At 42.6% G+C, this 22,440-nt stretch overlaps 1 protein-coding gene across 1 annotated transcript; it reads right to left on the reverse strand.

The window, feature by feature from the left end:
• Positions 1–205: 205 nt before the first annotated feature.
• On the reverse strand, positions 206–3,334 carry igfbp1a (insulin-like growth factor binding protein 1a). The gene is given in 5 exon segments (XM_039811277.1): positions 206–1,334; positions 1,336–1,443; positions 1,923–2,051; positions 2,417–2,586; positions 2,763–3,334. Coding segments are annotated over 5 exon segments (807 nt in total). The 5' UTR covers positions 3,145–3,334; the 3' UTR covers positions 206–1,316.
• Between the last annotated feature and the right edge of the window lie 19,106 nt (positions 3,335–22,440).

Genomic DNA, 22,440 nt, shown 5'->3' on the forward strand with positions numbered 1-22,440 from the left:
AAGGACCTCCACTTTAGATCACAGTGATAACACTGCACACACACACACACACACACGCACCGAATATAGAAAATGTGTTGCAGGAATGCATCTACACAGACTTTCATACTCATGTCCTGATACGGTTCTTATGTTTTGCCATCTATGGATGTTTGTGCACAAAGTAAACCTGCCTGAGGTGAAAGAGAGGCCAGGAGCACATAGCTGAGGTTAATGTTTTTATTAAATATATCACCTTTTATTCTTTTTACATTACATCTCAATTACAAAAGTGTACACACACACGTGTGAACAGTTAGTCACTTTGGAATAGACTCACATCAACAATAATTCTCTCTCCATCAGCAGCATGTATAGCTAGAGCAGAGGCGTCACACGTTCACTGTGGGACTCGCTCTTTGTGGTCATGTCTTCTTGGTAAGAGAACAGCGACATGTAAAGTAAAATAGCAAGTCGTTTTTTGTTTTTTTTGACGACAGATACAGCAACATAACTGACAGCAGACACATAAATATTGGAGGTAGGTAAATGTAGAAAATACCCGTCTGAGAGGCGGTGCATGGAGGCGCCGCCTGTCATGCTAACTGCAACCCCATGGAACCATGGGAAATGTTTTCTGAGTACTGTTTAAAGATTCCCGACTGAGAGTTTTGCATTCGCTGACAAAAGGTGATCACGTGTCACATCAGGAAAAATAAAAATAAAAAGAGACAACAACAAAAAGACATAACAATGGCAACAATGTGAAAATGAATCATAAAAACAACATTTAGAAAATACTTATAAATGACATTTGGTCACTCAGTGCTTTTGTTCTTGCTTGGTTTGTCACAAACCAAACGTCCAGACAACTCCTTTAAGGGTAGAGCGAGCTCAACTCAGCAGTGGAGTTACTCAGGGCCAAGATACATATATACACTTTATACACCCATAAAAATAATAATATAATAATAACAATAAGGCAAAACATTATATAAATACTCATAAAATAATTACAAATAACAAATAAAATCAAATAATGTTGAAATAAATAAGGCTGAAGAGTAAATGCATCAATATTAAAATCTTCTTTTTCAGAAAAACAAAAATAGAATTTTTTTCTCTTTGGGACGGGTGTTTGAAGAGGAGGGAGGGAGGGGTTCAGAGTGGCCTGGACCCAAAGCCCAGCAATGATAGTGTACCTGAATTAAACACCACCATGGACATGATCAATAAATAAACATTTATCCCAAAAGGAAAAAATCAGTGGCTTGCTTGCTTCTTCTTCTTCTTCTTCTTCTTCTTCTTCTTCTTCTTCTTCTTCTGTGAGATCTGCATCAGTGGTTGATCTCTTTAAGGGCACTCTGCTCCTGCAGGCAGGTCGGTCCAACCTAACATCTGCTTGCCGTTCCAGGAGTTCACACACCAGCATCGGCCCCTCTGTCCGTCCAACGAGGATTCACACTGCAAGTGACACAAACAGAAAGTCCTTTTATTTGAACTGCTTCCATTGTCATTCCATATGTCATACACATACACACACACACACACACTCACACGCACACACACACTCACACACACACACACACACACACGGTCAAGCAGCACTAAAACAAAACACACTCTGGAGGTGAAAATCCCCGTACCTACACACAACACACACACACACACACACACACACACACACATGTACGCGGTCAAGCAGCACTTAAACAAAACACACTCTGGAGGTGAAAATCCCTGCCTGTAACACACACACACACACACACACACACACACACACACACACACACTCGTTTTAAAGCTGTGGTTGACATAATCTTGGTTTAAGAACACTCACACACACACACACACACACACACAAATTGGTGAGATTATTTCAAGCTGAGTGGAGTTATGAATCCAACACACACTCAGGAGCACATTTAGCCGGAGACACCAACCTGTTTGGGTTTGTAAAGCCCGTGCTTGTCACAGTTGGGGAGGTAGAATCTGGTTAATTTGTCTCCTAATTTCTGCTGGGATTTGGCAATCTTTTCCAAGGCTCTCTGCAGCTCAACGTGACAGGGCCCCTGGTAGAGAGGAAACAGGTGAGAGGAGGGTTAACTGTGCTCTGTACCTGCACGGTGCCAACACACAGAAATAACAAGGAGCACCGCTTTATTCTCAGCAAACACGTGGGCTGACAGCAATATTAAACTTGTAATAACAAGCATCCCCAGTCTCTTTTTTTTTTTTTTTTTTTTTTTTTTTTTTTTTTTTTTTTTTTTTTTTTTTTTTTTTTTTTTTTCTCTATCATCTCCCTTCAAACAGCACACGAGCTCCCCCTTGTGGTGCACGAGTCCTCTTCCCCTAAACCTCCTCCCAAAAACTTTTAGTAACATATTACACACAGAGGATTTCGCACAACGATGCCGGGGCAGCGTTTGGGTCTCACCTGTTCGACCATTTTCTTGCGGTTGGCGAGGAGTTTGGCTTTCATGCTCTCCTGAGCGTCGGCAGCAGCCCTCGGGTCGTAGGGTTTACTGTGGCCGGGGAGGTAGTGGCTGGAGCCGGGGTCCGGGACGATGGCTGCGTTCTCCATCTCAGCCTCTGGTTCTCCCTGATCTGGAGAAGGAAATTGAATGAATGTGAATCGGGACTGACTGAATGTAACCGTAATTAGACCAGCCAAGTTTTTTTGGGGGGGTGGGGGGGGGGGGGTTGTAGCCTAAAAAGGAGGATTTTGCTGGATTTGCTGAACACCGATGTAGCCTGTAAATGTGGAGGATATATAGGCCTACCTTGTGTCTGGGGCTCGGGGGTCGGCTCGGGCTCCGTGCTCTCCGTGCACACGGCTTGCCCCCGGGTGAGGGAGTGCAGCGGCCGGGGGTCGCCAGGTCTCGGGGTGCACCTAAGTCCGGAGCCGCACGGCGCCGTGTAGATCCCGCACAGCTCCTCAGCCTTCAGCGCGCAGGCGAGGCAACATCCACAGCCGGGTTCCCGCAGCACCTCGGTGCATCCGGGGGCCACCTCTGGACACTGGCTCAGCTTCTCCGGAGAACACGGGGCGCATCGGATCGGCTCTGGCCCCACCACCGGGGACCCCAGCGTCCCTGTGGCCAGCACGGAGCAGACCGCTGCCACCACGACGTGCTTCAAATGTAATCCACCCATGGACAACATAGTGAGCTGGATACTAAATATAGCCTAGAATATAAAATGTAGAGCAAGGTAGAGAGCTTATCAAAGGTAGAAACCGGATTCCCGCGGTTCCCTGCTCAGTTGTGACTTGCGTTTGATTTTGGGAAAATGTCTAACTGTGCGTTGCGCGCAGCCGTATTTATAGCCGGGTCCTCTGTGAGTGTTTGACGCATCGGCGTTATGAATGATTTCTGAAAAGAAGGTGTGATGATACGGTGGGCTCTGATTGGCCCGCATATGTCCGGCCAGGCAGCTCATTTGAATACAACATTCACGTCAATATTGCTTTTGGAACAGGCAATGTTTGCACGTATCGCCGACGAGTGACGACACCAGTGTTTGATGTTGCGATCAAGGACGCCCCCCCCCCTCCTTTTCTCACTCGGGTGCTACACTAAAACCACTTTGCCCCACACTGCCAGCGTACAGTAACAACACAGCCAGAGTGTTTATTTTTATGTGTCTTCACACAGCTGATTTAATCCATTTCAGATGGACAGTCCCTTGTTTTCTGCGCGGACACAAACGAGCTCCTCTCTACCAGAACAACGTTGCCTATTCATCACTCTTTCTCCATTAATTGTCCTACCCGAACTTCTTACACAACTTTTGGGAAAAACTAACTTAATGAGCGCAAATTACGCACGCCCACGCTGCGCGCACAGAGCGAACCAGCGGCTCTAATTGGGCATGAGAACTCATCCGTGCATTTCAGAGGGATAATAAAACCAACTTTGTTTATTTTTAGAAATAGATGCGCAAATGACGGTCACCATTTACGCCAGTGAGTCAAGCGCTCTGGGCTCTGTGGTATGCGATCCCTCTGGGTCCCTCGCGCGCGCACTGAGCCCGGCTTTGGGCTCAGAACAGGAGATGTCCCGTTGCAAATAGTTTTCTGGGATAACAGCAGTTGCTTTGAATGGGGGCTGCGCTGACATGGCCACAGACACGTCCCCGCCTGCCTCGCCACTCTCCGGGGACTTTTTGATGATCCCACGCTGAACGACGTGAACGTTGTCACGGCTTGGCATTTGGCGTCCTGTCCCTGCTAACCCTCGGACGGGCATGTGATAATGTTCCCTTCATTTGCACACACACACACTCACACACATACACACACACACACACACACACACACACACAACGACTCAAAACAGACAGAAAACTCTCATATCAGTGCAAACTCCCGCTTTGAATTTCTCATTTTCATCCCCCACAACGTATCTATTGTTACGACCTCGAGGTTTTTTTTCTGATGCAATGCTGCACTGTGTGATCGGCTACCATGCAACTGCTTCATAGTATTGCGTCATCTGTCAGTCACTCTCACGTGAAGCCCAGATTTGTATTAAGCCCCGGGCTAAATAAAGCTTATAGTGTAATCTGATGTGGCGTGAGAGCGATTTCTAGACCCAGTGCCCCGCATACCGACATCTTCATCTGTGCGTGAAGGTGTATTCAGTCCAATTACACACCAACAGGGAAGCCTGTGCAAGTTACTAACCGTGCTGGAAAGTAATGAAGTGCATTTACTCTACTGTGTTTAAGTAGGCCTACGGTTAAAGTGACTATGTGTAACTTTGAAATGTTTCTGAAACATGATCATAAATTACCTGTAACAGCAAACGAGACTAGTGAAAAGAACGCGATTTGTATATACTTTTTGCCTCTGCCCTGTCCGATTTTTCCGGTGAGCGAAATTACGAATCCTACTATGGCCACGCCAAGACCCGCCCTTCAATAGCAGCTCGATTGGTTGGGGTTAGGCATTTCACCTCGAGTGGTTAAGGTTAGGATAGCCGATTGGTCAGGGGATAGGACCTGTACAAATCAGGTTACTGTTGCCTTGCGTAAGCATGTACGCCTGGCCAATAGTAGTGATTGAAGGGCGGGTTTTGTCGTGGCCATAATAGGATTCGTAAATTCGCTTCCCAGGTAGACTGCGCCACAGTAACACATTCTGATCCGGAAATCCCCGGAAAAGCCTGTGTTATTGTATCCAGCCAGGTAAAAGCTAGCAGGAGAATTCTTTTTATGGGCATAATTGTATTTAATGTTGTTTGAGAAGTTATCTGCTGTAGTTATGGCTGATACTGGGGGCAGGCAGAAAAGAAGGACATTAAACGAAGAACAACTAAAAGCTAAAAGGGAAAGTGAAAGACGACGGGCGAAATCAGAGCCCCTCTCAGTCGGGCTTTCAACAGATGGAGACAGTTACGGAATTGTAAATGATTCAAAAAGGCCCCCGAATTGACCCTCGGATATGTAGTATGTCTATTTCATTCATAGCATAACTTTAGATTGCGGGATGTGGTTGTACGTCATTTTGCCTGAAGAAGACCCAGTAGGCGCAGAATTAAAGCCACTAGAGCCAGTCCCACAATGAGCTTTCCTTAGGATGTACCATTTCTGTGTCTGAAGCTATTGAGGAGGAGAGTGGGAGTGGCAAGGTGGAGGGTGGAGGTGTGGCCTTGACCAACTGCCACTTTTCTCGTTTGAAAGCCATGATGTCTCTTTCTCATGGGCCAAATTCTCTGGGCGGGCAAAGCAGAGAAAGGGGAGGTAACCTTGCTTGTTATGACCTCATAAGGAGAAGATTCCAAAACGGCTCATCTGAGCTTTCATTTTCTCAAAGGCAGAGCAGGATACTCAGGGCTCGGTTTACACCTATCACCATTTCTAGCCACTTGGGGACCATAGGCAGGCTGGGGGAACGCATATTTATGTTAAAAAACCTCATAAAGTTAAATGTTCATGCCATGGGACCTTTAAGTCATTCTGCATAATGAGTACATTCAGCTGGTGGGACAACGGAAGTTGGTAAAGAGTTCATCAGTCTAGTAGAGTTTAGGAGGTCAAAGAAAACTAAAGGAGATCTCCATTAAAGTAAACAGGGATTTTTCACAGCAGACAGTTTGACATTTATTAGTGGAAAAAGCACAGGTGCAATCATTAACATTAATCACGGCTGCAGTGGGCTCACTGCCTCACCGGGACAATAGACCACGTCTTGTAATGAATTACACCTGTGGATTTCCTGCTCTGAACCCCGGCTAATGGACGTCACCTGTCACCTCACGGTTAGTGTGCGAGAGTGGCACTTCGTGACATTTTGTGAACAGTATTTTGGGGCTGTATGTTTAACCCTTGTGTTGTCTGCGGCTCAAATTTGACCCGTTTTCTAAATTTCTATATCAGAAATATGGGTTTCTTTTTAACTACCTAATTTTGTGTACCCAAAAATAACGCGGATGATTCCATACAACGTGCTTCACAAGTGCAACCAAAGATCCGATCTCTGCTTTAATTGAATTTTGGGTGTTTTATTCAATTTTTTTGCATTTAGAAAAAAAAAAATTTAAATGTTTCGAAACAGTATCCCGACGTTGACCCTTCTGTGATTATCCTTCACTTAATATTAGTCTAAATAATTCATAATTTCTGCTTTTTTATTTCAAGAATTAGGTATAATATCCTATAAATGAGGTTTATTGACCATAAATTCCCAAAATAAGTTTAAAATGTTAGAAAGTGTTAAATGTAAAAACAAAAAAGCGACAAAAACATTGAAAAAAAACACCAAAAGTGTCAAAAAAAAAAGAGACAAAAACGTAAGAAAAAGTGTTGATTTTCAGTGTTTACCCGGGAGGACGAGAGGACGATGCATGGTCGAATGGAAAACAACACAAGCGTGAAAATGTTTATTGTTTGCATCCTGTTACCAGTACTGTTGGAAGTACAAATCAACGTATTTGGAAGTCGCCAATATGCCACCATTAGATAAGATAAGAAAAAAGGACACAGAGTGCTGGTGAGTAACATGTGTTTGTGCAAAAATAAGAACATATATCTTGTAGCCGACTCCTTCCAAGTTTTGTTTAAGTTTTGCTTGTGTTCCTTCCCCCCCCCCTGAGAAAAGTGTACGGTGCATACATTGCTTAAAAGGGTCCTTAAACCCTCATGAACACATCAAAGGGCAGACATCAGAACTGAGCTAGTATCTGCCATGACAAAGGCCTGAGATACAGCCCACAGAAAACCAAAGATGGCACATCACAATCAGAACCAGAATAAGAAAAAGTTTTTATTGCCACAATAAGTTACACTTATGTGGAATTTGCCTTGCTGAAAGTCACATACATTAACAAACAAACATATTAAACATGAATATGAAATAAATACAGAAAAACAAATATGGGGGCAGTGGTGACCTAAAGGTTAGAGAAGCGAGCTTGGGAGGTCAACGGTTCAATCCCCAGACCGACAGGATTAAAATCTGGGTGGGGAAAGTGAAAGAGCAGCGCTTGTCCCTCCCTCATTATCATCACTGAGGTGCCCTTGAGCAAGGCCCTTAACCCCCAACCGCTTCAGTGGAGCTGGTCAGTGGCCAGCAGATCAGACTGTGGTTGTACTGGGCAGCTTCCAGGTATGAATGTGGAACTGTGTGAATGTGACAGGTCGTCATTGCAAATGAGAAGTTGTTCTCAATCGACTTACCTGGATACATAAAGGTAAAAAAAAAATATATATATATATATATATATATACATACATATATATATATATGGGTTGAGAGCAAAATTAGCAAAGAATATACAGTATAGTAAAGTCCGGTATGAAGGTTAGTGGATGGAGGGAGGGGGGGGTTAAGAGTCAGTGTCAGTTGGGGTCTGGGGCCTTGTTGGTGAGGCTTACTTGAAGGGAAAAAACTGTTTTTGTGGCTATTTTAATATTTACGTTTAAGCACAAGTATAGACCAGTGGCACACATCATGTATATCCTGAACTAGTTCTTTTATATGCATAGACAAAACAGCTATCAGGCCCCAGATAACCAGTTCCCAGTCTGGGTTCGGGGGGGCAGGCACTGTTCACCACATTTAAGAGTAAACTTAAAACTCTCCTCCTTAGGGAGTGAGGAGTTGCAGCGTCCGCCTAGCCCGGCCCACCTGCTTCTCGTCATAGTAGTCAGATTCATCTACCATATCATCAATAATATATGCTATAGTCCTAGACTGCCGGGGGACTTCCTTTGACACACTGAGCTCCTCTCCTTTCTCTCTTTCCATCTGTGTGCATCCATGTCCCAGAAATGCTTGTTACTAGCTTAACTCTGGGGAGCTTATTCCCCGGAGTCCTTATGTTTTTGTTTTTTTTCGCCCAGCATGTTTCCTTGAATTAGGGTGGCACCAAAATCATGGTTGCAGCTGTCGCAGGGGTGCTGATGCACGCCCTGCTATGCCCTGTTACACCCTGCTACGTCCTGCTATGCTCTGCTGTGCCCTGCTACGCCCTGTAACGCCTTGCAGCGCCCTGCTATGTCATGAACTACTACAACTACTATTTCTAGTCACTGTTCCATTATCTTTATTGTGACTATTATTGCCACTATTCATCACACCCCCAACCAGCACCGTCAGACACCGCCTATAAGGGAGTTTTTCCTCACCACTAAATGCTTGCTCTTGGGGGATTTACTAGAATTGTTGGGCCCTTGTATGTTACAGAGTGTGGTCTAGATCTACTCTATCTGTAAAGTGTCTTGAGATAACTCTTGTTATGATTTGATACTATAAATAAAAATTGAATTGAATTAATAAAAATGCCCATAACACTTATCGAGACTCAGTGGATCATGCATGACAACATGACTGATCTGTCTCTTAAAAAAGAGGAACACATCAAAACAACTAGGTCTTTTATTTTTTCGGAATCGGACACTGCAGGAGTCAGGAGTGTGAGAAAAGGACCTCGGTGGGTTATGCATATTTCTGTCTCTCTCCTCACCCCCACACCTCTTCACCCCCACCCCCCCAGCAGAGGAACAAACAAACGGGGGCTTTTAAAAGGAAAAAGAAAGCAAAATCAAACAGTGTGGCCTTATCATTGTGTCTGTTTGTGTGTCGAGCTGAGTGCGAAGGGATGTTTCAAGTCCTGTTGCAGGAAGAACTGACTTCCAAACATTCATCAGTGATGTGAAAATGTGTGTGTGCGCGTGTGTATGTGTGTGTGTGTGTGTGTGTGTGTCTGTCTGTTGCTGGTGTGTGTAAAGAGTAAAGCAGCTGGAAGTGCTGTGGCATGCGGAGCATCCTGAGTGACAGGTTGTCACGGCAACACAACAAGACCGTGCCCTGACACGAAAACCATCAAAGGTTGTGTTTTTCAGCGAGTAAATGATAAACCGGTCGCCCGCCTGTCCTCTCCTTCTTCTTCTATTAGCTTTGTGATTCATGCTGATAGTGTGCGACCTCTTCGGAGGACGGCAATACTCCACTTTATGTTCATAACCCGAGACATTTACAGCCAGCGTGTGTGTGTGTGTGTGTGTGTGTGTGTGTGTGTGTGTGTGTGTGTGTGTGTGTGTGTGTTTACCATCTGCTGGACTCTCCGATACGATCAGACACGCCCGGCTCAAGAGTGCCAACGTAAACACTCACACACTTGGAGATAAGCGAGCAGAAATGGGCCTTTGTAGCGTTTACAGCTGTGCTGCAGCGTAACAAGCATCTATCAGCAGCCTGAGTCCGCCCCTGCTGCTGTTGTTGCTGTTTAGGGGAGTTTGGGTCAGTGACGCAGCCGACCTGGACACTCTGCGGGGGAAAAACGTACGAGAAACGTTGTTCGCACTTCTTACCCAATGACCCATGTGTGTCATAACATCCCTTACTGTAAACCCTTTTGGATTGGAGCGTGGGAGGCAAAACACAACCCCCATTGCTTAAGAGTGTGTTTGCATGTATATAGCCTAACGTGCATGTTTGTATATCTCTGTTTGGATCCGAGTTTAAGCGAGGGCGTTTTGATGTGCGAGTGACGCCAAACACGAGGTGAACTTTCAGCTCAACACCAAACATGTGTTACGTCTGCAGCACGTACCTGAGAACAAACCTCTGGTCTCCTGGATCATTGGTTCCCAAACTCGGGGGTCAAGACCCCTGCGAGGTCAATCTGATGGGTCGTCAAGTGATTAACCCTTGCGTTGTCTTCCCATCGACCATTTTGACAAAATTGAAAGTGAACTTTTTTGGCGCTTTTTCCGACATTTTTGGCGTTTTTTTAAAAATGCTTTTGGCACATTTTATTTTTTTCATGGTCAATAAACATAAAATTTAAATGACATTACACCTAATTTTTGACTTTGAAAAAAAGCAGAAACTATGAATTATTTTGCCTAATAGTTTAGATCAGAGGATTTTAAGTGAATCACAGACAGGTTTGGTCAGGATACTGTTTTAAAACCATTTAAATTTTTTTTCAAATGCTATTAAAATTGAATAAAGCAACCAAAATTCAATGGAAGTAATCATGAATTCTACCTGCGAAGAATGTTGTATGGGTTCCACACAACATACATGCATGCATCCAAGTTATTTTGGGCCAATTTGATTGTAAGAAACCCATATTTCTGATATAAAAAACTTTGAAAACGGGTCAAACTTGACCCGAGGTCAACAGGAGGGTTACCAAGATAGGAAAGAGGAGAAAAATACATTTCTGCCACCCCAAAAGTATGATCAGCTATGTGGTTACGTGGGTTGTGTTCGCTCGGATGAGTTTGAGTTCGTTCAAACTTTTTGACAAAGTGACACCTGTAGTCTTTGAGTTTGACTTAAGTAATAATTCACTTGCTACCGACTCTGTGGCAACGTCCAATCAAAAGCAACAACAATGTCAACAGGAAATCAACGTAGCATCATGAGTTGTAACATAACTGCTAAAATGATCACTTTTAAAACAGTACCATAAACTATATTATACTTAACTGTTTTAGGGGTTACAAGGCCAAAGTCTGAGGACCCAACCCTGTCTCCTAAAAAATGACTTACCGATTGAGGAAAATGTGATTTCCAGCGTTCGGCACACCTTGTGTAAGAGAGGCTCTTTTTATTTATTTAATTTTTTTTAAAGATTGTTTTTTGGGCATTTTAGACCTTTTATTTATATATGACAGCTGAAGACATGAAAGGGGAGAGAGAGGGGGAATGACATGCAGCAAAGGGCCGCAGGGCCGTGAAATGATCACGAACTGTTAACACCGCATTACGTGGTGGCGGCACGGAATGTGTGAAAATTACGTGTGGCCACCACGGAAAACACGGAAAACAATGGCAATGTAAAGTCAATGAGAAGATGAAGTAGCATTAAGAGTGACTACGGTAGCGGGTAGCATGAGGTTGTGTAGGGAGGCTGGTCGGGGTGGTGGATGGGTCAAACAACACAGGACTTTCACCCAGGAGACCGGGGATCGTGTCCCGCGTGTCACGTTTCCTGAACCCAGCCGTTGCTTTCTTTTTTTAACTCAACTCAACCGTCCCGTTCTTCTTTTACTAAACCCTAACCGTCCCGTTTTCTTTTCCTAAACCCAACCGTCCGGTTGTTGTCTCACGTGTCATGGAAACGTAAGCCCACCCACGACCTTTTCCTTAAAGGACAATTCCGGCGCAAAATGAATCTAGGGTTTAATAACAGATTTGTACCCACTCGTGTATGTACGTTCTCTGGGACAAGTTTTCATGCTAATCAAATGTGTTTGTAGCTTGAAAGAAACTATTCCCCCATATGACCAGAGCAGCAACGATGACATAGAAGCAAATGCCATGTTATACACGACAAGGCGGAGCAGGGGAGGAGGTGGGTAGCAAAAAGCGAGCAGCAAGCATTTGGAGCAAACTAAAGCAGCAGTAGGAACAAGCTAAAGTAGCAGCGTTTAGGAGCAGCTAAGGCAGCAAGCAGAAGGAGCAAACTGAATCAGCTTAAGTAGCGCGCCCTGTTTGGTGTAGCCATTTAGCAGAGAGGGGAGTGACCAGCTGATGCACTAATGCAGATCAGCTGCTGCAGCTCAGCTGATGCAGATCAGCTGATGAGACCGTGTTGTTGACTAATTGCGGTTAGCTAACTAAAGTCAAAAGCAATTTGCTCAATATATCTGAAATAATCGCACTAATGTAAAACATAACTTGTCTAGTGTAGCTACTTACTCAGTGGATAACTGTCCCATCTGGTCCCTCCGGTCTGGGTCGCTGTCTCCAATTTATTTTCGGGACATGGAAAAAAGTTTCCAGTACAGCCCTGTTTATCAGAAAGGGGAAATCTTCAGACTGTACAAAACACAGCGTCTCTTGGGTGTCGCGACGCAGCAGGTCACACTCCGTGCAACACAGACACCAGTTTCCTGAAGTGTTGTGGCATTGACTACTGGTAGCTCTCTCTCTCTCGTAGCCCTTTCACAGATTTTAAGTTAAGTGTTCATTTCACCGAATTCTGTGAGATCAGGTTGAAACCTCTATATATGGGTGCCTGCTCTACCAGGTGAGCTACCTAGGTTTAATGCTGGGAATTAAAACAAAACTACTTTATTAGGTTTAGAAAAAGATGATAGTACATTTGTCACGTACATAATTTTACATATGTGACGTAAGTATGTTATGCAAACGAGTTAAGGTTGACTTTCGCGTTTCACACAGGACACGGACAGCGGCCTCCTGGGTAAGAGTCCTGTGTTCACCCCGACTTCCTCCGTGCGTGGACTTGCTCTACTACCATCAGAAACATATTTGTGATACGTCAATGACAAGTTATGATCAAACTATCAGGGAATACAAAATACCTTTCCCTCGAAACACAATTGAGAATGCAGTTTAGTTGTATGGGAACGTAATTTATATCAGACAGGGCTGGAGCAGCTGTGTTCTGGATCATCCAACACCAGCAGCAGGTTCAGACGTACAGACTATTTGCTCCACTTTTACAGCGTGAAGCACAGTTAAGGGTAAAAACACATGATTCATCCCGAAAGGAATTTAGATTTGAACGAATCCATGTGCAGGGACTAAGCGCTCAAATGTTCTGTCACAACAGTTTCTTCAAAAGTAAGAAACAAAACATTTCCTAGAGGTCTTCAAGAAAAGCCAAAAACACAAACTTCTCTTTTCTGATTAGTCGATTAAAAACATCCTCCCACAAGATTGTTTCTCATCAAGGATTTCCCCATTTCAAGAGTGTTATTCTCCGTCTTGTACGTTGTGTTTTCCCTGCAAGCACATCAGCACATATAAACACAGGGTCAATGAACTCCAGGTTGTGTAAGAACAGCAGTGACCCTTACTAACCTACTGCTACAGCTCCTGCATGTTTGGTCTCTTTTTAAAACGTCCACGCAGATGGAATGTGACATGCTGAGAGAAAACACCTACAAACATGTGGAAAATGTCATAATAACCTCTGAAAAAGAGGCTTGCGGTGACCTGAGGTAAACTGCTAAACCCTGTGAAAAACAGATCGGTAGAACAATATATTGACCTACATCTGTAACAGACACGGGAAGTCCCATCTCTAAAATTACATAATAATAATTCATATTTTTCCTCTTAGCCCTGCTGTCAGCTCGCCACACGGAGAGTTTGGGGTTTATTTTATCTTTTTTAAAGATAATTTTTGGGGCATTTTAGGCCTTTATTTGACAAGGACAGCTGAAGACATGAAAGGGGAGAGAGAGAGGGGGAACGACACGCAGCAAAGGGCCGCAGGTCGGAGTCAAACCACGGCCTTCTGTGTCGAGGAGTAAACCTCTATACATGGGCTGCTCTACCAACTGAGCTATCGGCCGATACACTGGGGGGGGAATGGAATTTTTGGTACTCAACGTATTGAAAAATGACACGCCATTTAATTTTGACAAAATGTAAATGCTCTGAGGAGCACAATCACAATTATTATTATTCCCCTTCTTCGCTCTCAGATGCACTTCGTAAACTGCACCATGCCTTTTATATTTTGCAGTCTCAGCTCACTGGGGTCAAACTGATGTCATTTTCCAATACAAGGAGGAAGACTGGATATTCTTATTACAAAAATAATGTAAAACTTGTGTTTTTGCTTAAAGCAAAGCAAAGTGAAGCTGAATTTAGTTATTATGCATCTCACCTGTGGCACAAACTCTCTGAATACCTGAGATCAACTCAAACTGCTCATTTAAGTCAGGGCCGAAGCATTATTGTTTACTGCAGCTTTCTCATAAATGCGATGCATCCTTATTCATTCTTAACTATTCATTCTTGTCCTTAAAGGTACTCTTAATTTTTTAACTATTCTTTCTCTCGTAATTGCCTTGTGTCTCTTGAATGCACTTTTATTGTTGGTGGTGCACAATCTGTTTCTATGCCTCAGTAAAGCACTTTGACTTGCCTTATATATAAATTGTGCTATACAAATAAACTTGCCTTGCCTTAAAGCAACATTGTATATGTAAGAATTGGTATTTTTGCGATTTGGCGTCATTACAGTTTTTGAGCGCAATTTACTTTGTTATGATTAAAAACTAGCAAGTGCAACAACACAAGACATAGCTATAGGCAGCTAATAGCAAGAAGGCCAGCTCGGCAGCCTTTTATTTCACGGAGCTCTCGCCAACGACTACAAGCCAGTCGGAGATTTAATTTTGTCCAGCGGCCTCTTGCTCAGTAACTCTCTCCTTTTCTTCTCTTAGCCTCCTCCATCAACGTCCTATTCACGCTCTTCACCTCTGTCATTATGTCAACCCCACCCACTTCGGGCCTGACAACCTCCTCCTCCCAGCTGTCCAAAGCTCCTGTAAGTGAACTTGGTCTTTTTCAGGCAATCAATCAGATTGCTGTCCAAGTAAATACAACTGAGAAAATCTAAGTTGCAAGAACTTTCCAATTAGTCACACGCAGTACATTTTACAAACTTGTTAAGTTGTTTTAACCCTTGGTAGTCTATACTGAGTCAGGAGTATATCTCAAGTAAATGATCAAGTAATCTTTACTGTTTTTTGGTAGTAACTTCAACTCAAGTGTACAGTTAGTGTACATAAACATTTGTTATTACAACATACAATAACTATTCCACTTTGCTTAGTCAAATAAGTACCTTTACTTAGTTATTTCAAGACAATCAGTTTGCATGCTTTTTTTTAAGGTTTAAAAAACTAACTAGCCGCTACAGTTAGGGTTAGTGTTACTTTAGCACTATGTAAAGCTTTATTGATGCTGTCTTGGCCGAGGTCTTGATTGCAGATGAGATTTGACATAAAAATCAAATATTTAGGAAAGCATCAGATGTCTCAAATTTTAGCACATAAGACAAGAAACATAAGTCTTTTTGTGATTTTGTATGAACAGACTGAACTATGAAACAGACTTTTTTTTTTTACCTTTATAGTGCGAGAAATGTTTGTCTTCTGTCCTATCCGACCAATTGGAACCTGTCAGTGCCTCCAAATGTTAAAATTAGGTTTAGAAAAAGATGATAGTACATTTGTCACGTATGTCATTTTACATAGGTGACGTAAGTACGTTATGCAAACGAGTCAAGGTTGACTTTCACGTTTCACACAGAACACGGACAGCGGCCTCCTGGGTAAGAGTCCTGTGTTCACAACGACTTCCTCCGTACGTGGACTTGTTCTACTACCATCAGAAACATATTTGTGATACGTCAATGACAAGTTATAATCAAACTATCAGGGAATACAAAATAGTTTTCCCTCGAAACACAATTGAGAAGGCAGTTTAGTTGTATGGGAACAGTTAAGGGTTAAAGCACATGATTCCCCCCGAAAGGATTTTAGATTTGAACGAATCCATATGCAAGGACTAAGCGCTCAGATGCTTTCAGTGTAGTCCTACAGAACTGAGAATGTTCTTCTTAGAAATTTGAACAGAGTGAAACAGTTGACAGTGACTGAACTATAGAACAGACTTTCTTTTTTTTACCTTTATGGTGCCTCCAAACATTCATCTGAAGCTCATTAAGTGCTTGTTATGATCTGTGAAAATAAAGTACTCTTCAGTAAATGCTCCTCTATATTATTCTTGGAACTATAATTCCATGCTGCACAATTATGTGCCTCTCTTGGGGACAATGAAGTTGAAAGTGAAGTGTGGCCAAAGAAAGTCAATCCAGTCAACATTACAAAGAGTGTAACTCTTCCTCACTCTATATAAACTTTTAGTCTAATTTTTCCTGCAGAGAGTTCTGTGATGTGGATGTTCTGGACAGACTGTTCTGTTCTAAATGAGGAAATGATCTTCAGACACATATTTGATGGAAGTAAGGGGAGGAGGAGGGAGAGTAAAGTAACAGTGAGTTTGGATGGAAAACTCAATTTTCCTGCATGGGGACATAATAATGGCAAATCCTACCAGCACAGCTCCTCTGACCCATTCATGAGATTGTTTCCAGTTAACTTTGCCAAGTGCAATCCTCTGGCTTGGACTTCCTCCTACTTCTCATTAGAGCCACGAGAGAGGGAAGCACTGCAGCTAAACACGCACGCACGCACGCACGCACACACACACACACACACACACACACACACACACACACACACACACACGCACACACACTCCGAGGAGGAAACTAAACACAATAGATGCTGGCGCATGGGAGACTGGATTTCCTGGGTTTCCCACACACAAGTGTACAATCACAAGCTTGCAAACATATACACTCATTCGAAAAAAAACACAGAAACAAACACACACAAACACACATGGTGAACCATCATGCAACATGCCAAGATGCTGCAGGCTTACGTAAAAACCCGTTTTCCCCATTCACCATATCAAAGCAGTGTGACTGTCCTGAGACTCCTCCGCCATGAATGACCCTGGCTCTGTTTCAGTGTTTTTCTCCCAGGCCTCAATCTGTGATCTGTGTTGCCTGTTTAATAAGACATGGATTATCCGATTAAGGAAATCTTGTGAGAAGGAGAGGAGAAGAAAAAAAACAACTTTGCTGGGGATTAGCGTCACTGTGCCCACTCACATCACATTCCTGGCGGCTGATTCTCCGTCCCTGAGAGAGGACACTGGGTAACCAGACCACACCACTGACGTGTCCTGGGACCAGAGACGACAGTGGTTCACTGACCTCCCATCTGCACCAAAACATCAGCTTTAAATATTCCTGTCATTGCTTTACATGATGTGTTTTAATGTAAATTAGATCCGAAAACGTTACACATTGTGGGCCGGGTTGTGTCGAACCAATCATTGTTTTCCCTTCCTTTCGAGTCCAGAAACCTGTCCTTTTAGAAGCTTTTACTCAGTATCAAACCTTATGATGCCAACCGTGGTGCCTCTAACCATGTTTCCATCCACACGTTTTTATGCAAATTAAGTGATATCGAACGAAAAATGCCTTATGGAAGCAGTCAAATTTGATTGAATTTCATGACTATCATCACAAAGTTTGTACGTTCGATCTCATCGGATTTTCATTTAATCTGTTAACATCTTAAGGGATAAATGCTGATGGAAACATTATTTGCCGAATAAATAATGAATTGCGATCACTGTTTTGGTCATTTTATGAAATGAAGAAGTTTTGGGTCAATTCCGCTTTCTTTGCAGAAATATAATGGCTTGTGTGTGTAAAGCGTCCTTGGTTTCATGAAATGCACTATATTAATCTAAGTTATTACTACGTTGGTTGCTACAACAATCTCTTAATGCTTTGGCTCGTGACACAGTGACAGTGCTACCTGTTTTAGCTCACGATACATCCAAAGTAGGGTAAGTTACCGTATGCAACACTTGAAATGCAACGATGCATCTATAACGTACTCTCTTATTGTAAATGAATGACTATCTGTCAGAGCAAAACATTCATCGCGACGATACGACCTCCCCGTAACGTTAACTCCTAGACCTTTATGACAGCGAGTGTGGTAAAAACACTACTGCTTTTGTCCAAAGGTGTCGCTGAAATCATCACAAACTCAAAGTTACATATAAGCAGCATCTCATGCCCCCTATTTGACAGCTCCTTGACTCCTTGGTCCTCGGCTGAACCGGAAGTTGTTCTGTCCCTCCTCGGTGAAGGCCGTCTCAAAGCTCTTATTTCTGCCCCGAGGGCCGAGGAGCGGGCATCGAGGAGAGATCGTCGAGGAGCTATAGGCGAGGATACACGAGAGCAGCCTTCCCTGAAGCCGTGCAGCTAAAGGAGTTGCTAACTCCGCCGAAACAGTTGACGAATTCATGTGGCGCTTCAGCCTCCTCTAAAACACATTTGCTCGATGCCTCTCTCCTCCCATGATCCCACGAGGAAGGGAGGCAGGTGGAGGACTCAAGGAGGCAATTTAGGGCTATGGGACGTACCCATAGCCACTTTAACACGTTTACTTGCTAACAGTCTTCTTCTCCACTGCCTTTGTTGGTGCATTGCTGCGTTTACTGCCACCAACTGTGAATCAGCAGAATACCATAAAACCAATGGCAAGATGTGAATTGTGCATATGTTTTCCCGTGCGTGTGACCAACACTTTTAATACTATTGGGCCCAACTCGTAAAAAAAAGCAAATGCATACATGTAACACCGCTTGTAGTCAAGAACTCCACAGGGTACTTTTAAAATTCAATTTTGAATGAAGATTTTAGCATTTTCCTTATAGGTGTGTGGCTGAGCATGATTTCTCTGAAGCTGATTCTGTCGGGTCTCGCGGCTCTGATGATCCCGTTGTGTACAAAAAAGTAGGTCTGCCCCTGACCTGAGATAACTCTGTTCTGTCTGACCACCCCGCCTCTCTTCTGATCTGACTGCACAAAAAACACTAACCTGTCAGCTACCACATGTGGATGTTCCATGTTCCGTACTTTGCATGTTTTTAATCCCTCATGTCTCTCTGTCTTTACATCAACCTGCTCATTACACAGACACGCTTTACACCAGCAGTCAGTCAGCCATAGGAGGGGCCCTATATCATAAGATATCACAGACGGACAGGCTGTACCACAGTCCACATTCCCCCAAAGAACACAGAAAAAGCTTGACCCTGGAACCTGTACCTGAACCTGAAAGCTTGACCCTGGAACCTGAACCTGGAAGCTTGACCCTGGAACCTGTACCTGAACCTGAACCTGAACCTGGAAGCTTGACTGGAACCTGTACCTGTACCTGAACTTGAACCTGAAAGCTTGACCCTGGAACCTGTATCTGAACCTGGATGCTTGACCCTGGAACCTGTACCTGAACCTGAAAGCTTGACCATGGAACCTGTACCTGAACCTAAACCTGAACCTGAAAGCTTGACCCTGGAACCTGAACCTGGAAGCTTGACCCTGGAACCTGAACCTGCCTGTCTGTAAGCTTCCACGTGATTGTGTTTACTCAGGTGTAATACAAGCAGTTGAAGCTCTCCTTATGAGTGACGGAGGTCCACAATACATAATGTCAATCTCAGAGAGCCCCTGGGTGTCGGCCTGTGTTGTATTCATGCAGGTGTGCATTCTTTCTGTGGGTGTGATTTCAAACAAACCCTGTTTTTCTAAGCTCGTCTTTCGTAGATACCCCTCTTTTGACGGCCTCCAAAGGGCAGGGTTTAAATCACCACAAATGGAACCTGGAGGGTGTGTGTGTGTGTGTGTGTGTGTGTGTGTGTGTGTGTGTGTGTGTGTGTGTGTGTGTGTAGGTGTGTGTGTACGTGTGTGTGAGTAGCTCCTGAGACAACAAGTCTGTTTTTCCCGTTGCTCCTGTCAAAGGTAAACATTCCAGTCTTGGGACGTTCAATGCCAAGCGCTGTTTGATCTCCATCATGTGACATCTGAAAGAGATGGAGCAGCAGCCAAACAAGGGCTTTGTGGTTTTCCTGTCGGGGTCTCAGGGCTCTGATGATCCCGTTGTGTACATGTGTTTTCCGAAAAAAGTAGGTCTGCCCCTGACCTGAGATAACTCTGTTCTGTCTGACCACCCCGCCTCTCTTCTGATCTGACTGCACAAAAAACACTAACCTGTCAGCTACCACATGTGGATGTTCCATGTTCCGTACTTTGCATGTTTTTAATCCCTCATGTCTCTCTGTCTTTACATCACCCTGCTCATTACACAGACATGCTGTGCTTTACACGCTTTACACCAACAGTCAGTCAGCCATATGAGGGGCCCAATATCATAAGATATCACAGACGGACAGGCTGTACCACAGTCCACATTCCTTCAAAGAACACAGAGTACATCCTCATCATCCAATCGCAGTTCAACTGAGGACAGACTGAATTAAACTCCCCGCAGACTTTGCAACCACTTAATCCATTCATTTATTTTAATTTGTTCGTTCTGTTTGTGTTTGCCTCATGTGAAGCGCCCTTGAGTCCCTTAGCAAGGCGTTCGAAAAATCAGAGCTATTATTATTTTCACTATTATTATTAATAAACACACTGTATGTATCAGGAAACTTTTAATTTAACTTTTAATGACAGTCTATAATTTTTAGCAGATAAATTAGCAGTGTTGGACCAGGTATTTTGATTCTTTACTTAATGAAAGTAGCAGTAACACAATGAAAAAAACGCTCCTTTTAAAGTCCTCCATTCAATGTTTTTTACTTATAGTAAAAGTGGATAAGTGTTAACAGCAATATACACTCCACTATTACATAGAAGTAAAAGTATGCAGCCCAGCCCCCTACAGAGCACAGTGGTGGAAAGTAAAATCAAGTAGCGAGTACTAAATATTACACTTTTAACTCAACTACATTAATCTGACATTAATTCTCTGATTAAGATTTTATGTCAAAAATGAATGATATAACAATTAAACTGCTCAATCATACCATAATGCTATACACATTATTGTATTGGTGATAATTTAATAAGCACTTTTCTGCTACATTACAAGTGCTTTTACTTTGAAGTTGTATTTTGCTGGTAATACTTCCATACCTTTACTAAAGTCTTTGGCCGACTTTAACTTTTATTGCTACTTTTACTCAAGTAATCGAAATATTCGCACCAAAATGTAAATAAGTGCAACTGTCAAATACATGTAGTGGAGTAAAATGTACACTATTCCCCATCCTTAAAAGAATTGGAGTATTTAAGTGGAATACAAGAACCACTTCCTCTGGCTGTAAACTTTTGTTTTCATGATGAGAATGGGGATGTTGAGTTATGCATTAAAGCACTTCCAGTTCAGTGAGAGTGAGAAAAAACAAACATTTGGACATCCTGTAGGGACATGCTGTAGGTTATCGGCTGCACATGTGTACACATCATTTGAATTACTGACAGAATGGACTAAATAAAACCCTTCAACCTCAGCAGGTTGCTCATTACAAGCTCTGCACGCTGTGCAGCCAAACTTTCTTCAAATCAACAGAACTTTATTCTATATTTTAGCGAAGATTGCAAATACATCAGACAGAATTTTGGAAAAAATGTGTTTAAAATGATGCAGAAAGTCTTTCCCTTTAATGGAATGATACAGCCATGAAGACACACCTGATATTACCCTCAAATGGAATGTCAGGTCTCTCAAAACGCTTAACACAAGGCAACCGCAGGCAACAGAGCTTGTTTTCCTTTATACCAGAAAAGCTTGATTTGTATTAATCTGTAAATTATATGGTTAAAACGATACAGACTAGCCCTTTAATCATCTAACGACTGCTAGAAGAATTAAACATATTCTTTAGTTAAGTAAAAAAAAATAATACCACAATGTTAAAACACTCATTTACAAGTGGAATTATTAGCAATATGTGCTTGAAAATTCATACCCAAGATGCAGCATAAGGCAGAAAGTAAGTACAGTAATTTAATTTAATTCAAGTTCTATACTTAGGGGAAATTTTAAGTGCATTTACTTTACTTACGCATTTCAATTGAATGCATCCGTATACTTCTACTTCAGAAGTGTAAGGTACATTATACTTTCTACTGTACATTTACCTGAGAGCTATAGTTACTAGTTATTTACTTAAGTAAATGTACTCGTGATGCAGACTAGCTCTTTACAGAGTGCAATGGAACAAAGTTATTCAAGTACTGTACTTAATGAATGAAATCTTTATTTCGAACAATTAAAAGAAAAAATATATATAAAATGTATGAGCGAATAACAAAAAAAGCCCTATAGGCTCAGCAGGTCCTACCCCCAGTCCTTACCACAACTAAATCACAGTCAAACAAGATAAATCAAAAAGACCATTTTAAATAATGCAAAAATACTACTCCAATTTATGTCCTACTTTATCTAGCTATTAAGATAAGGAAGAACAAGTTTAGGTAATAAAATAAGATAAGGTACTACAAGTGTAAGGTACTTTACTTAATTATATCCATTTTATATTTTACACTTCAACTGCACTACATTTTTGAGTGACATATTGCAGGTTTTTTGCTGTTTGATTTTACTAAATAAATGTATGATGAGCTGTTAACAAACTTTATGAGAACACGGATACCAAAAATGGAACATTCCAAACACTCATGGTGTTGGTTTTCTGCACATATGGTAGATAATCTGCTCTCTACACAT

This window comes from Perca fluviatilis, chromosome 9, assembly GCF_010015445.1.
Source record: "Perca fluviatilis chromosome 9, GENO_Pfluv_1.0, whole genome shotgun sequence".
NCBI lineage: Eukaryota > Metazoa > Chordata > Actinopteri > Perciformes > Percidae > Perca > Perca fluviatilis.